This window comes from Onychomys torridus, chromosome 8, assembly GCF_903995425.1.
Source record: "Onychomys torridus chromosome 8, mOncTor1.1, whole genome shotgun sequence".
NCBI lineage: Eukaryota > Metazoa > Chordata > Mammalia > Rodentia > Cricetidae > Onychomys > Onychomys torridus.
Window position 1 is genome coordinate 60,626,310 of NC_050450.1, and position 17,244 is coordinate 60,643,553.

Here is a 17,244-nt window from a genome sequence, read left to right on the forward strand (position 1 = left end):
AATGTCCATCACACCTGTCTACTTGTTCAAGATTCTCCTCCAACCTATGGGGGTGACCTCTCCCACCCCTTCAGATGGGTCTTCCCTGTGTCCCTGGGGAGCTCCAGACTTGTCTCTGAACTGCTTTCTGTGGTGATCTTGTTAGTATCCTTATGAGTTTTCAAGACCAGCCAGGGTCCAATGACAGCCGCTTTTTCATCTCCTGATAATTTCTCCAAGCTCCAAACTCACTACCCCCAGCACCTACCATGTGCCTCACTCCTCAGCAGCACAGCCTTGACTCCCCCAGCCCAGCTCCACTCTGCCAAAGCCCTAGGAAATGGCTCTCATGGTTACTCAGTGTGAAGATATGGCTACTAGATGGTTGCTTCCCTCAGCTCAGACCTCAGTAAATACTGCCACTAGAACCCACATGTCACCACCCCTTGGCACCAGGTGGGGCTCTTATACTATGTCTGCTTCCCGGGGACCCTCTAACAATAGCCCCAAAGCTTCCTTCTCAAAGCATGGGCCAGTTGATAGATAGCTCTCCCTTGCTCACATTCCTGCCATACCCAGGTAACACCACACCAGACCTTCAGGACTATCCCCAACTCTATGTCTTCCTACCTCCAGGATCTGGCTTTCCTGCCATTCCTTTTTAAAGAAAACGTTACTGAGACTCAGAGATACCAGGAATGCCTTTCTCCAGCCTCCATGTTGACACATAAGCATGGCTCCCTCTACAGGTTTCAATTAATTATCTAGAGAGTTGGTGTTCTTGAAGGAACCCTTTCTCTGGCCTGTCACTTTATCTTGGCATCAGTGCCTCAGTGCTTTCTCAGCATGTCAGATAGAGGCCAACTGCTCCATGTGACCCCAGGAGAATCCTGGGATTCCCTAGAGAGGCCAACAGGCTGGGCCCAATAAGGGAGCTACAGTACCTGTCTCAAGATGAAGGCAACCACATCGGTAGACTCCCAGTAGCTGGCGTGGAAGAGGTGGGGCAGGGCCACAGTGGGGAAGGCAGTGAGGACATCAGGACAGTACAGGGCATAGTCAATCCTCTTGGTTCCCCACCACTTGGCTGTGACTGTAGGGCCAAGAAGGAGATGAGGACAGAATGGCCAAAAGCCAGCTGGCACAGACTCAGTGGAGATGTACCAACAAGCTTGGGGCCACAGCACCAGCCCTGAATGTGCTGGTTGGGGAGGGGACTCCTGCCCTTTCACCAGCCCTTCTAATCACCCTCCACTAAGACATGGGGCTCCCAGCTAGTCTCAAGAAGGAGGACCAGGCCCTCAGAGACAGTCATAGTTGTACCCCATGGTGCAGCTCCACAGTAACTTCCCAGGAGCTCCCTCCAAGGCTAGGATTCAGTCTGCGCCTGCAGAAGTCAGGGCCTAGTGCATGATCAAGAGATCAGAGGCCTGTATAGAGTCAAAGGTCGAGGCTATAAGGTCAAAATTCAGTGGGCCGTGGTCAGAGGTCAAAGTTCCATTCAAAATCAGAACTCAGACTCAAAGGTTAGAATGAGGCTTGGCTGTTAATGTTGGCCTTGTCGTGTGTGGCTTTGGCTTAATATCTAGCACTGAGTTTGGGATGGGGGGCAGGGAGAGCATAGCTCTAGCTATGGTATATTTGGGGCTCCATCCTGGGTCAGAGCTTAGTTTAGGAAATCAGTGAGGACTCGGTGGGAAACTAAATCAGCCCCCCCTCCAGCCCCCCATAATCCCATCATCACCCCTTTTCCCAAGGACAGGAATGTCACCATGACTTCTTTCACAGATCCTCCCAACCCAAGAGCTTGCCTGCAGTAGCCCTGCTGTGGACCCATCACCACCCAGGGAAGGGCCCTCAAATGCAGGCTGGGCCCCAAAAGGACCTCACTCACTGCGGGAGGCTCCCATAGGTGCCAGGCTGTCCGAGGACTCTGAACTGTCGCTATGGGAGCTGCTTTCGCTTAGCCTCCGTCCTGGGTGCTGGAATCTTGGGGCCTGAAGGGGTGAGGCAGGGGCATCCAGAAGCGGAGGACTTCCCCAGGAGCTGCTCTCCAGGAATAGGGGGCTGTGGGTGTGCAGGGCATCAGCTGGAGGGGGAATTGCAAGGTCAGGGCAAGCATTGAGTCTCCAACAGAGTGGCTTACTTAGTGCCAGCCCTAAGCTGGGCAAGAGACTGGAAATGCAGAGAAGCCAGCCTAGGTTTAGCAGGTCACCAGCACCCACTACCCCCACGCCCCCACACACGCACACACAAACCAGCACAATACATTGTTAAGATTCACCTCTTATTAAATTGTGAGTAATAAAGATGTGAGTAGGGATCTCGACATCACCCTATCACCCAAAAGCTACAGGGAATTCCGGGAGCTGGGCCTTAAGGCCTAGCTGAAGTCATGATGTGATGCCTAACAATACCTTCTCTCATCAAATTCCTCCCATGACCCACAGAGGCATATGGCTGAGGTGAAAATAGATGGAAATCACTCCAGCCCGCAAGCTGGGGGATGGGGTTGGGGGAAGAAACCTCTAAGTTGGAGGATCCCTTTTTTTGAGGGAACATTCAAGGTAACAGAAGTGAGCTTTGGAGCCTTGCTTCCTCTTGGAAGTCCTAGACAAATATATCCCTTTGAGATGAAGGACAAGGAAGGGTTACATTTTAACCCTGAAATGAATCAGGGGTATAGCATCCTCTCATCTCTGGCCCAAACCTCTGAAAAGGATTATGCTGGAGTTCCTCAATGGCAATATGGAGCTATGGAGCCGAGACTCTGATTGCCAAGTGCCTAGCTGTCCATTCCGGACCTGCCTTTGGCCATATACCCAGTCACATACATACTCCTTTTGAACCTAGAAGCCACTGGTTTTTCTCTAAACCTACCTGCCCTGCTCTTATTATCCCTCCAATGCCCTCTACCTATCCAAACACACCCCTCCTCCAGGCCCTGGCTAAAGGCCACCCCATCCATGAATCCTACCAGGATGACACACTCCCTGATGTGTCCTTGCAGGGTATGGGATGGGCACCGGGAAACAACACTGGGAACGCACCTTTCACTTGCCGCTCAGGGTCAACAACCCCACTGTTATCCCAGCCTTAGCCATAGAAGCTCAAATGGGAGCGTGCCGGGGTATGAGGTGAGAAAAGCCCTGGCACCAAGATGCCTGGCACAGAGCCGGTCCTTGGCATAAGCAGCTACTTCAGAGCCAGCTGGCTTCCTGCCCACTCCTCTAACAGCATAGCCCTGTCCCCTTGAGCCATAGCTGACAGCTTGAGAGGCTGAGCCAGAAAGAACATTCCCGGAACCTACCAGCCTCCAACTCAGCACACTCTCACAGCCCCAGGACCTACCGAGCAGGAGAGACTGTCCATCGCCCAGGGGGAACCTCTGGTAGCGAGGCACACTGACAGGAGGCACCAGGTGGAACTTGGGCTCCAGCAGTGGCTCAAGCCGTGAGGCAGAGGGATCCGCACAGTGGAAGAAGCTGTAGACCTGGCTACAGGCAGGACGCATCTGGAAACCTGGGTGAGCAGGAAGAAGACACATGTAGAAGCCCCTTCTAATGGCTCTAAAGGGTTCCCTGGAATGCAGCCTTGAGTAGCCTTCTCTGCTGCTCAAGAACCTCCCCTGGGTCCTTGCTACCAATCTTAGCTGGGGTTTCTACTGTTTTGATAAAACATCATGACCAAAAGCAACTTGGGGAGGAAAGGGTTTATTCCATCTTACTCTCAGGTCACACTCCATCACTGGGGGGAGTCAGGACAGGAACTCAAGGCAGGAACCTGGAGACAGGAACTGAAGCAGAAGCCATGGAGGAGTGCTGCTTACTGACTTACTCAGCTTGCTTTCTTATACACCCCAGGACCACCTTCCCAGGGACAGGACCACCCACAATGAGCTGGGCCCTTCCACATCAATCATCTGTTATAAAAATGCTCCACAGTCTTGCCTACAGGCCAGTCTCATGGAGGCATTCTCTCAATTGTGGTTCCCTCCTCTCAGATGAATGTAGCTGGTGTCAATTTGACAAAAAAAAAAAAAGAAAAAGAAAGGAAAGGAAAAGAAAACAAAACAAAACAAAAGAAGAGAAGAGAAGAGAAAAGAAAAGAAAAGAAAAGAAAAGAAAAGAAAAAGAAACACTACCCAGAAACAAAATGCCCAGTTTGCATTGAAGGCCTCGCCAATCTGCCCCACCTAGGGGCACCATTGTAGACAATCCAGCACTGCCACCCTGGTGAACATCTGTAAACTTGCTGCTTTCCTTTGTTCAAAGAGCCCTTTCTTCAGAATACCAGGCCTTCCTTTTATTATTTTAATGTTTCCTTTAAATAGTTACAATATTATCCTTTTAATATTTACAGTCTTCACACTGGGAGACTTCTTTCAGTTCCTCTAACCACACTCAGTCACTACCAGATCTATTAAGCCAATCCAAGTCCCTTCAGACAGGACAGTGGCCCCTTGATCTGGTGCTCTCAATGTTAGTCAGAGCAGGTGAAACACTTCCTTCACTGGCCAGCAGGCGTCTCCACAGAGGTCCTTGCCAGCCACCTGTCCTGGGTCAAGGGCTTGAGTCTGCTCCTCTGTAACACTGGAGAGTTCTGCCTTGCCTCAGTTCAACTCCTCACTTCAGAGTCTCAGCAGTGAGCAATGAAGGACAGCCTGCACTCCCGGCCTCAGACTCTCTGTAAGGCCCAGGCTGGTCAGATGGCATCATGATCTGCTTTGTAGGAGCTGAAAAGAGCTTTAGGCTTCAGATGCTACATGGGCAAAGGCACCAGCGCCAGTTTGGATAGAGAGGTTCTGAGACCTATCTGGCTGCAGGAGGTCTGCTGGGGACAGGGAGGGACGGTTTGCTGGGATAGGGTAAATGTGTATGGCCTATGTTCTCATGGGACATGACAGAGGAGCAAGTAACCTCGGAGCACATGGAAGGGACAGTGAAGTCCATCAAGCCACCTCACCGCCGCCCCACCTAGGGAAGCTGCCTGTCCTCTCCCACAGCTGCGATCATTTCTCTGCATCTACCCCGACTCCGTCACTCTGTCCATCCTCCCACTCCACCGGTTTGATCCCCTGAGCCACTGGCCTGACCATACCCACCATCTATCCCAGGCAGCACTGTCCTCCGCATGGCCAGGACCAGGCCCAGGGGTGAGCCAAAGAGGAAGAAGTCAGACACGTCAAAGTCAAAGCGACCCAGGCTGACCTCAGAGAGCTGGGGCGTGCCAGCTGCAGGAACCTCATCCTTCAGCACACTGGAGTGGATGCTGCCAGAGAGAGGAATGGCAGATCAGAGGGAAGGCCAGAACCATGAAAGTGCCCACTCTGCAGCAGAGCTACATTCTGAGAGCAAGGTGCCCAGCCCTCTATCACTGGAATGGGACTCAGAGCCAGAAATCACGTTGACATCATCCACACAGGCTGGAGACACTCAGCATTCGCCACCCAGGCCTGGCCAACATTTGCCTGGAGCAGAGTTCAGCAAACATTTTCTGCACGGGGCCAGGTGGTGAGTCTGAAAGACTTTGTGGGCCACCTGCATCTGCTACCTGGACTTGTGCTGCTCTGCCAGATAGCCACACATCGTGTGTAAGCTGGGCTCTGCCACAACTTTTCTTCCGAGTCCTGGCTGAGCACCTGGGAGCACCTGAGGGTCCTGCGCAGACAGACCTGGCCCTCCATACTGTTTGGTAACAGCCACCCTGAAAGCCCCTGTTCTTTCCACAGGAGGATCCTGGCCAGCCCAGGGATCAGCTGGCTGCTGCTGGGACATGGTCAGCACCAGTTTTTATCATAACTCATGTTCCAGGCAGCAGGCAGACACAGGTGCAAACAGCCTGGCCTCCCCACTCCCCTGGACAGATGTCTGAGAGCAGGATCCCACAGTCTCATCCCAAGAGCCCAGCGTATCCTGAAGAGCCTAGGTTGTATTTAGCCACAGATGCAGAGTGGGGGGCTGAAGGTTAACAGAAGCCAAAGCTGCCTCTCTGGCCTTCCAACAAGCACCAGGAGACAGCACAGAAGTTAAACCACAGCAGGGGAATGACATGATGTATCAGCCAACTTCTGAAAGCAAATCCATCTAAAACACTCAAGCTGGAGAAAAACCTTTCACAGTAACAGTCAAAAGGCTACAAGCGAGGGGTCCACCCTCAGGAGTGAGCCAGCATGCAGACAGGGCACCCAGTCTTCATGCTGCTTTCTGCTCTCTCAGCCAACAATGACAAGGTTTAACCATGTATATTTCACATACAGCATGGTCCCTAAACCTGTGCCAACTATTTAGTTACCAGAGAAACAACCATCTGTTCCTGCACCACAACTCAACAACCTGGCTGTGTTGGGCTCGCTACTGAAAGTGGCAGATGTCTGGCACTCTTTGGATTTGGGCTTTCCTAAAGGATGTTTGAAGGATGAACCAGAAATGTTAAGGTTTTCACCCCACAACCCTCCTCCAGAGGATAATCTGATAGAGGAGCCTTAACATTCAAAGCTTAACCACAGAACCTTCAGCCTCCTATCCCGCCTCCTGGAATCCAGGAAGTATAGAGGTCCCCACTCATCCACAGGAACGTATCACAAGACTTCATTGGAAAGTGCCAAACTCTTTGCACATGGTGCTTTTTCCTACACTTAAAGTACCTGGGATAAAGTTTAATTTATATGTTAGGCAATTAAGAGAATGATTAGTAATAAAATGTAACAATTATAACAATATATTGTAATAAAGTTTATATAGGTGTCTCTTGCAAAATGTTGTACTTTCACATATTCTCTTAGACAGGACATCCACAGCGTCTCTTTGTCATATCTGAATTGCCAGCATCATTATCTACTCTTACACCTTGGAACCATTACAAAATAAAGCAAGGGTCATGTGAACACAAGCACTGTGGTGCCATGACAGTGATATCTGAGATGGCAGCCAAGTGATCAACAGGGAAGTAGCACACACAGAGTGGACACGCTGAACAAAGGATTGATTCGTGCCCAGAGTAGGAGAACAGCACGAGACTTTATCATGCTACTCTGTAGAGTATACAACTTAACAATTTGAACTGGTTTACTTCTGGAACTTTCTAGGTAATATTTTCAGACCATGGTTGGTCCTAAGTAAGTGGGACAGTATTATACAAAAGCATGGTCAAGGCAAGACTACTGTAAGTCTAGCATATACATTAATGTTTATGCTCAAAGATCTCCAGCCTAAGGGCTAGAGAGATGGTTTAGTGGTCAAGAGCATTGTGCTCTTGCAGACAACTGGATCCCAGCACCCACCATCAGGTAGCTCACAACCACCTCTAACTCCAGCTCCAGGGGATCCAATACTCTCTTCTGGCCTCTGCAGGTACTTGCACATACATACACAGACACACATATACATAAGTAAAACTAAACGTAATCTTTTTTTTAAAGATGTCCAGTGCCATGCTTTTTATAACTGCAAAGAACTGAAAAAACACAACATATCCCACTAGATTAAGGAAGTAGTTATTCACTCAAATTTAGTGCATTAAGAATCTTTACCAGCCAGGCAGTGGTGGCGCATGTCTCAACACTCAGCAGGCAGAGGCAAGCAGATCTCTGTGAGTTTGAGGCCAGCCTGGTCTACAGAGTGAGTTCTAGGACAGCCAGAGCTGTTACACAGAGACACCCTGTCTCGGGGGAAAAAAAAAAACACAAACAAACAAACAAAAAAAGTATCTTTATCAAGTATTTTTAATTATATGAGGGAGAGGTCACAGTATGAGGCTTTGGGTTCTTTGTTTTTTAAGTAAAACTATATATAAATTACGTTTTTTAAAATACACTCTTCTGATGACCTGTGATATGATACTTATAACTTAGGGAACAAGTGAGGGGAGGTAGAGAAGAGAGGAAAGGGAGAAATGGAGAGAAAATGTGCCCCCACCCTGTGCCACTTTGGGTCCATGTTCAGTGCTCATTTCTCTCAATCTGAATCAATGTGCAGGTGGTTCATTTAGCTGCTCATCAACCATTGCCTCTAGAAAGTGAAAGGGCAGCTTATGGCATTTGTCATGTCCAAGACACCGATGTGAGGGCAGGAAAAGCAGAGAGCTGGCCCCAGATCTTTGGGACCCAGTGATTTGACACTCCCTCCTCCGAGAAACAACAAGTATGAACCCCTGGGGTAATCCATCAAGTACACCCCTATCTGTGACCTCTCTATGTTCTCTAAGCTATGCCAAGAAGCGACTGGACAGCCCTATCGCTTCACAGAAGAGGAAACCAAAGCCCAAAGAGGTGGAATAGATCATGCCCAGTGTCTGCAGGGTTGAACAGAGCAGAGACAAACGGGAAATTCTCTGGTGTGGATGCAGAGCCAAGGACAATTGGCCCTGGTTCCAGAATTTCCACTATCTATGGGCCCCTGTGCAAGGGTCTGGGATGACTGCCTGGTCACAGGCTCCCTTGGTGACTCTGAGCCAAGGTCCTCACTCTCCCGGATACTGTTACACTGTGAAGGCAGCAGCTGGGGAAGGGTTACCTTGAGAGGAAGGCGTGATGCTGGGTGATTGCCTCGCAGTCATAGGTGGAGGAGTCACTCTGTTTCCGTGGCAATGGCCTCTTGGGCTCCTCATCCTCCACTCCACTGGATACATCGATGTTGCTCTTGCTGAGACGCTTGCTGCTGGCCAGATCACAGTCCTCCTCCACCACAGAGGTGTCCTTGAGCAGAAAGCATAGCAATCACAGGGGCCCTGGGGCCCTGGGGCCCTGCCTCCTCCCCCGGGCATAAGTGAACCCCTTATCCTAAACATGTGGAAACTATGCTTCCAAAAGGCTCATGGTGGTCGGGGGGGGGGTAGGGTAGTTTAGGCACAGAGCATTTCCTATGGCCACAGGGATAGACCACTTAGGGAGACAAACATTAGTTAGTAGGTCTCCTCTCGGCCTGTTTCTTGGTCTGCGCTAACATGCTCTTGCTATTTCCATAAAACCCTTTGTGCCATAGACATCACAATGCCAACATGAAAGCCCAGAACTACCTTCCCCGGGGGAGCCACCAGCTTCTCCGTTCTTATGAGAGACACCCAGAGACACATCCTCTCCCATCCACCAGCCTGACCACACCTGGGTACTGCTGATGCTCCCCTTCCGGCTGCTGCTGCCAGGGCTGTCCCCTGAGGGTCCCGCACTGTAGCAGATGGCATCGAAAGCCAGGAGGCCGCCCACACAGTCCCCGATGAGACACACCTGCAGAGGCACAGCTGGGCTGCAGGCTTGTCTACCACAACCCTCTCACCCCAAATCCAGCCGGAGCAGGGGCGTGTTCCCATGAGAGAATAAGGAATCTGTCCTAATGAGTTGCTTAGAGCCCAAATGGAGGGTGTAGGCTCACCCTGACAATAGATTTCCTCTGGGGTCAGTTTGAGGTCAGCGGTCAGACCAGCTAAGGGTCAGCATGGACTCCAAATCAGGGCCGTTTTTCTGTCTGTGAAATGGGGATCTTCCCCGCATCAAAAGCCTCCTTCAATCTCAGATGCTACCATTCTAGCCTGCCTTCATTCTTGCAGCAGACCCCCAGCCCGTCTTTCTGGTGGTGGCTGACACAGAGTGGGAGAAAGCAGGCTGTCCTACCTGCCCACTGAAGCCAATCCCATCAGAGGACTTGAGAAACTCGCCATAGATGTGGTTGGCTCGCTCGATGACAGTGGCAACAGCATTCTGGTACTGTGGAGAGGAGATGGCCAGCAGGGGCAGGGCAGCCAGGGGAACGTGGTCCTGGCTGGTGCTGAGGCAACCCTCGTCATGGCTATAGGGGTTCAGGCTGCAGACATGGGGACCCAAAGTCAGCCTAGCCAGGACCAAGAAGTGGGTGGTGTGGAGCTGTGGGCTCTTTGGAAGAACACCCATGCTGTCTAGGCACCAGGCCCAGCTCCAGGAAAAAATTCAAGGACCCAAGATAGGTTCCATGAGGCAAAGCACAAGCATGGGGCAGGGGGAAAAGGATGAGGACTCAAGGCTGTGATGACTCCACCTATGCCAGTCCATGCTAGCCTGTGGTGTATAACAGCCATGCTGTCTGGTAGGAGCCTAGAAACACCTCAATTCTGAAAGAACCTAGAGAATCAGCTAACATAGAACAATATGGGAAAGTGGCATCATGGTAGACCTCCTGGAGGAGGAAGGGGCTGAATCAGACTCCTAAGAGAGGCTTTGGAGAAGCTGAGAACGGAGCAGTGAGGACACATCAATCGTGAAGATAGGACAAGGGCTCCAGTGTGAAGGTGGCACCTAGCAGCCTGTATGATGGTATGTTCCATGTGCAGGGGACTGATCCTCTGCTACAATGGTTTTGCAGAGAGGGCTGGGAGCCTGCCCTACAGAACTCCACTCCCAGAGGACACTTCATCCCTGTATCTCCCTACTAGGAAGTCCCACCCCCTCTGGACATCTCAGACCCACCTGTCTTTCCAACCCTACCTGGATTGCCTCTGTCCCCTGGCACACCCACCCCTGATGCCTTGTTGGGCTTGGCTTTTTAGAATGGACACAAAGGAGTCTGAGAATGTCCTACCCAGGCCAACAGCCTGTCCTTACCCCACATGCCTAATTCCAGAGTGCCTAAAGCCTAGAGCAGACGGGGCTAAGGACTAAGGACCGGCAGAATCTAGAGCAGGTGATAGGACTCAGGCTCCCTCAGCAGGTAGCAGAGTCGTAGCAGTGTTCAAAGCAGGCCCCACCAACCATTTCTCATCTCCAAAGAACACAAATTAGAGGAAACAGGCCTCAATTGCAGCCGGAGAGATTTTAATTAGCCGAGAAGGAGCTCCCTCCCAGCAGTGATTACGGGTGATTAATGGCCCTGGCAAGAGCTGCCCTGGGGGAGAGGTAAGCTCCCTCCTGCTGTCCCCTCAAATGGCCTGGACATCCGTCTTTCTGGAGATAGGGATGACCTAGCTCTGGAGGTCAGCTATCCTGGGGGGGTGGGTCTTGAGATGGATTGTGCACCAGCAAGATTAACTCTGGGACTGCTGTGAGTGTGAGGGACCAGAGCCTGGCCACCTGCTCAGCTGCTCCTAAATCCTACAACAGAAGAACAGCAGCAAGCCCTTGTCTAGGAAGCAGATTCCAGGGCTCCACTTGCTCAGCTGCTCCATAGGCGCCTGCACATCTTGTGTTTGACATGGGTCAACACCAGATACCGAGACAATTGGCTAAGCTAGAAAGCCATAGACCTAACCTGCTTCCTGACTTGTATATCTGATGGAGATCCACCTGAGGGTACCCTGGGAACCCAGGAAAACCAGCCTCTGAGCACCTTTCAGGGAGTGAGCAGGAAGGGGAATGATCCAGCCCTTGCTAGATCCTGAGCCACCGGAAGTGAAAAACAGGGCTCTTGGGCCCATCCCACAGTGGAGCCCCTGGGCTCAGAGCTCCATCTGGCTCAAGCTAAGCACACAACTCCCCTTCTCATGGGACTTTGAACATACTCCACACAAGGAAGAAAGCCTGGAGGAGGGGCTTGAAGGAGGGGCTTTTCAAGGTCCTGTGAGGAGGGATGAGGCTGGGGTGCCAACAGCTCCCTTTTCACTCCACCTGCAGGAAAGTCTGGCCTCCCTGCTTCCGTCTCAAGAACTTACTCGGTGTCTGGGCCATGTGGGCTCTACAGGTGCACAAAGACTATTTTGCAGACAACCAGAAAGAAAGCAGGTGTCCAGCTGGCTCCAGGGACCCAGTACCTTCAGCTACTTCAACAGTGACACCTAGGGCACTGGAGGCCTCAAGTCCCAGCACGGTGGGTGGAATTTCCCCACGGAACCCAGTTCCCATAGAGCCGCTGGTCTCTCCGTCTGCCCCTCCCTGGTACCCAGGTCCACAATGCAAGGAATGTACTGGCACTTGCAGGAAGTGGCCTTGAGTTCAGCCTGTGCTTCTGTCATACCGTTCTTTCCCTCCCTGCTCCTACGAGTTGGGTCTCTACTGTGAGCTAGCATAGGGCCATATCATCTCACTCTCTACCAACAGGAAACAGGCTGAGCGTGCCCCTGGCCCCAGGAGGATGCTAGCGTGGCAGCCAGTGGCAGCCCAGCTCTGTGTGGACATCTCCCATGTGCTGCGATGGGTATAGACCCACCTGCATTCCAGCTTACACCACCTCCAGCTTACAGATGGGGGACTTAAGGTGGGAAGAGGTGACACAGTTCCCCAAGGTCACACAGCCAAGATTCAAGTCCAGGCTGACCACAGAGAACATACACTTAGCCCACGCTATGACATTCAAATCAACTCTCCTCCAGGAAGTTTTCCCTGACTGGGTACTAGCCACATCTTGGGCTACCTCCATTAGAGCACCTATCCCTACAGGGCTGGTCTCTGGAGTGAGGCTGCCTTGGTGTGACTCCCGACAGCTTGGGGGAAATAGATAAATCTCTCAAGGCCTGTTTCTTCTTTCATTCACACTGAAGCACAGGAAGTGGGGGGAAATAGATAAATCTCTCAAGGCCTGTTTCTTCTTTCATTCACACTGAAGCACAGGAAGTGAATCTGGGCTAGTATGGCGACCCTGGCACTCCCAGGTCCCTGACAGAGGACTCTTAAATGACCATCTCCCACTAAGGATGCTCTCAGCAATTCTAACTTGACACCCGACAGGCCTCCCAAGGCAAGGGTATCCCCTTCACTTACACCTCCCACACCAAACCCAGACTGTACAAACAAGCCGAAATGACTCACTTCGAGACGAGCGAGAAAGCCTCCGAGCAGATGGCAGGACAAGGGACAAATTTGATGAGGATGTGGCCCAGGGCAGCAGGGAAGTGGGCACGCGTGACCTTCTCCAGCACAGAACTGAAGGTGTGAATGTCGGCCGCCTTGCAGGAAGGGTCACTAGAGCCGGAGTCTAGGACGTTGCCCCCATGCAGCACCAGCAGGAGGACATGTGTCTTACAGGAACGCTGTGAGCAGCCTTCCTGAGAGGGACATGGCAGGAATAGAGACAGGCAGGCGGCAAGACCCCAGGATGCACAAGGACAGAGACACAGGGACTATAGCTGACACTCCACGACCCCTGTGGGACTCTGGGGCATCCAGAAGGCTCCCAGGAGGGCCAGACCCTCAATGGACAGGACAAAATGAGTCTACAGCGACTCTTCGTGTGCCTACAGGAGCCTGAAGCCCAGAGAAGAACAGGGAGCTACCCAAGGGTCATCCAGCAAGGAAGAACTGGATGGAGGCTAGGCAGCCTGTCTACCCTCCTAGGGCTCTTCCTAAGAGGCTGGCGGCTACAGATGCACCGATGCCTCTGAAACCCAGCACACCTCGCCATCTTCATGGATCTCGATGCTTCCTTGAGCTGGGAATCTCTGTCTTCTAAGGGACACCCGATACAGTTCTCCTGCAGAGAGGACAAAAAGAACGCAGCAGGCTCTCAACTGCACTGGCACTCCCTAGGGGTGGCTGGCCACACAGGGGAGACCCTGATTTATTAGAAAGATGGAGTGATAGTCGGCAGCTAGGGAGGGGCACCCAGTCCAAGACCCTGTCCCTGGAGTATATACTCCACACAAAATGGCTTAGCCTTTCTAAAGAAAAGAAGCCCAGCTGAGACCAGCCATCACAGTCAAGACAGAATGCCCTAAGAAAGAGCTGCCCTGCTTACTTTTTTCAGTAATGGCGGCTGTGCTAGAGTCCTATGACATCCAGGAACTTGACACGAAGGACCCTTGAGAACAGCTGAAGGGCTGCTGTGTTTCATGTCATCTAAGTGTGACCAGGCTAAGAGACGACCTGTGCCTCCCAGGTGTGCCTGTGAGGGGCTTCCAGGAGGGTTAGCTCTAACCACAGAGGCTGAGTTGAGAAGATTCAGCCCCCTGAGATGGGCAGGCACCATCCCTTCTGCTGAGGTCTGAACAAAACCAAAGGGTCGGGGATGGTCACAGTGTCAGCCTTGGGATATCGTGTTTCTGGGTCTCCACTGTCTGGCTGGAGTTGGGGACTTATATCCCTGGCTCCCCTGGAGCTCAGGCCTTTGGCCTGAAATGATGCCACTATATTTCATGGGTATTGGACAGAGGGCGGGTCACAGGACTTCTCAGCCTTTACTGTTGTATAAGGACAGCATTCAATAGAAAAATTTCTTTTTTATTTTTGTTTTCCTTCTTTTGGGGGGGAGGGTTGTTGATTTTTCTTTTGTTACATTGTTTAATTATTTTGTTTGTCTATACATGCAGAGCATGCAGAGGACAACCCACAGAGTCAATTCTCTCCTTTGATCATGTGGGTCCTAGGGACCCAACTCAGGTTATCAGGTTTAGCAGCAAGCGCCTTTATCTGCCAAATTTTACCAGCCTGTTGTTGTTGTTGTTGTTGTTGTTGTTTTGGTGCTTTTTATATCTATGAATGTTTTGCCTTAATGTATATCTGTGTCACACTTGTGTCCTGTTGTCCACAACATGGGACATCAGATGCCCTGGGACTAGAGTTACAAAGGGTTGTGTGCCACCATGTGGGGGCTGATAATTGAACCCATTTGTTCTCTGCAAGAACAAATGCTCTTAACCGCTCCATCTCTGCCTGCTTAAAAAAAAAAAAAAAAAAACAGTATTTTTAAAAACCTGCTTGGGACTGGGAGTGTACCTCCGAGGTAGAGCACACTTGCCTAACATGAACAAGACCCTGGGTTCCATTTCCACCACAAATAAAAATAATAATAATCAAACCCGGTTGAAGCTCTTAGTGAAACAGCAAGACTTTGAACTATAGGACCACGGTTCCAGAGAAAGTGACCACTCAGAAAGGGAAGGCCACCATCTGGCATGACACTTGGCATCAAGCAGGCACTTTGGGAGCACTCAAAAGTACTCTTGCCACTCCTGCTAGCTGCCTAAGCCAACACCTCCCCCAGGAAGGGCTTCTGGGGGACCCCTGAGCTCCCACTGTTCTAACACAGAGTCTACAGACAAGGATAGACTCTGCCACCTGTTTTTGTAAATAAAGTTTTCTTGGCACACAGACAGTTTATCCCTTTATGTGTCGTCTATGGCTGCTTTCACACCACAAGCCTCACTTGGGTAGTGGCAACAGGCTCATGGCCCCAAACCATAAGATATTTATCTGAACTTTTCCAGAATAATGTGCCAGTGCTTGACCTAAGACCCATGCTCTCAGATATCCCATAGCCACCCTTCACATCAACAATGTCAGCCACCCCAAGAGTCCTTGCTTCATCCAGCCCACCACGCCCCCTCTCCCACTACTGCCTGTGTGTGGCTGAAACTCACAATTGGACTATGAAGCACTTGTTTGCCTCTGTTGATGGGGAACTCCACTCTAGATGAGGATAACCCTCCCCAATGCCCCTCTCACCCCGGAAGGGTTAATGGAGGTCCTTCCCATGACTGCAGCCAACCTAGGTCTAGATCATCATTCCCCTGATCCTGAACTACCTGCAAAGAATTCTAGGCAAGTTGTTCTCAATGGGGAAGAGCAGTTCTGAACTATCCGGTCCTTAAGACACAACTCTGGGCTAGAGGAAACTGCTCTGTGAGCTCTGAACTGCTGCTGTAGGGATGTAAATTGTCTCCTGGGTAATGGGGCAGTTTGGGTCTTATGAGGAGGAGGCCAAGACAAGCATTCCCAAGCCTTGGCTCCACCTGCCACTTTTTCTAATTCTCCTGTCTGTTTTTGTCAGTTTATATAGAGTGAGTGTGAGTGTGTGTGTGTGTGTGTGTGTGTGTGTGAGAGAGAGAGAGAGAGAGAGAGAGAGAGAGAGAGAGAGAGAAATGTGTATACATATGCACAAGTGCCACAGCCTACATGTGGAGGTCAGAAGACAGGCATTGGTCCTCACCTCTCACCTTCTTTGATACAGGGTCACTTGCAAGCCTCTGAGAATTCTGTCTCAATTCCCATCTTGCAGTAAGAACACTGAAACTACAGACACGTGGTCTATTATGTCCAGCTCTATGTGAGTTCTGGGGGTTCCAGTTCCAGCACTCACACTTGTATGGCGAGTGCTTTCATCACCCCTGCTTCTGGTTTTTGTTTTGTGGGTTTTATCGAGACAAAGTCTCTCTCCCTAAGTAGCCTAGGCTGACATGGAATTCACCCTCCCCCTCGCCCCGGCCTTCTGCGTGCTACTTGTGACTGGACCTCTTGCCCTCAACAGAATTCCTCTGCAAGGAACACACCAGAAATTTGTCATTGAAGAACAGTGCCACCCTCCCCCCAGCCCTCTGTCTTTTTCTAACTACAAAAGACCTGGCCCTGAGCCTGAAGGGGGGAAGCCTAAATTCTGCACTCAGGACAGGGTGACCATAAAGCCAATAGCAATGGTCCCACTTCAAGGAGCCCTTATTAAGGGTTGGCTTGTGTCAACTCACCCATCTCCCCATCTGCCTTCTCAGTTTAGACGGCTCTTGTCCATAGCCCCATTCTACAGATGAGTAAACTCTAAAATGTATAGTTTACACATCCCGGGTCGTTTGGGCCAGCCATATAACAAACAAGGCCACGGAATCCCCGCTAGAGGGCCCCACCTCCATAGAAGAGGGCACTCAGCCAGGCGGTGCCCCGCCCTTCCAAGCTGCAAGCTGCAGGCTGTCCCTCTCTGCAGAAGCAAAATGCGGAGAGCATCTGATGAATTGAGTCCGGGTCTGCTGCCCAAGTCCTCTTTCTACAACCATTTGTCACTGGGGAAAGCGTGTCTGGGAAAGAAGCCAATGCCAACACAAAGTAAAAAGTAGTCTTGTGGTGGTGCATGTGGTCTCTTGAGCACGTATGCGGCTCCGGAGCAGGTGCATGGAGGAAACCAGAGTGTCCGCAGAGCCAAGGCTAATAGTAGAGGTGGGGCAGAGGCAGATGGGGCATCTCTACCCCTGAGACTATAGTCTCCAAAACCCTGGGCTTTGAAACCAAAAGGCCTGAGTTCAAGACATGGCTCTTATCGGCTGTGTGACCTAAGCCTGTTTCCTCGCCTGGAGTGCAGGAATGACACAATGATGACATAACCCCCTTAAGGAGCAGCAGTGGAGATAAGGGAGTTCGTATGGGTGAGGAGCTATAGAACAAGGCATAGAATATGACGCCTGTGAAATGTGTTAGCTGCTATTGTTATTCGTATTATCCAGGGTGCAGGGGGGTGGGGCATGGCTGACAAGATGGGGTGGAGGCTGATAGGGACATCATCGCCTCCACACTCCCTGTCCTGCCGCCAAGTCCCTCCCCAAGCCCTGGCAGGCTCACCGACCTCACTGGGCTGGGTGCCTGCTTGCAGTGTGATTACAGGATTAAAT

At 51.2% G+C, this 17,244-nt stretch overlaps 1 protein-coding gene across 7 annotated transcripts in view; it reads right to left on the minus strand.

Moving 5' to 3' along the window:
* The window catches only part of Pitpnm3 (PITPNM family member 3), a 91,548-nt gene that overhangs the window by 14,369 nt on the left and 59,935 nt on the right, over positions 1–17,244 (minus strand). For 6 of the 7 annotated variants that reach the window (XM_036194736.1, XM_036194731.1, XM_036194730.1 and 3 more), the window contains 9 exons: positions 13,270–13,346; positions 12,686–12,921; positions 9,587–9,776; positions 9,080–9,202; positions 8,493–8,674; positions 5,084–5,250; positions 3,331–3,501; positions 1,874–2,068; positions 924–1,072 (listed from right to left, as the gene is read on the minus strand). In XM_036194736.1, the coding sequence (XP_036050629.1) occupies positions 924–1,072; positions 1,874–2,068; positions 3,331–3,501; positions 5,084–5,250; positions 8,493–8,674; positions 9,080–9,202; positions 9,587–9,776; positions 12,686–12,921; positions 13,270–13,346 (1,490 nt within the window). The remainder of the gene's footprint in view (positions 1–923; positions 1,073–1,873; positions 2,069–3,330; positions 3,502–5,083; positions 5,251–8,492; positions 8,675–9,079; positions 9,203–9,586; positions 9,777–12,685; positions 12,922–13,269; positions 13,347–17,244) is intronic. The other variant, XM_036194732.1, reaches the window with a different exon arrangement.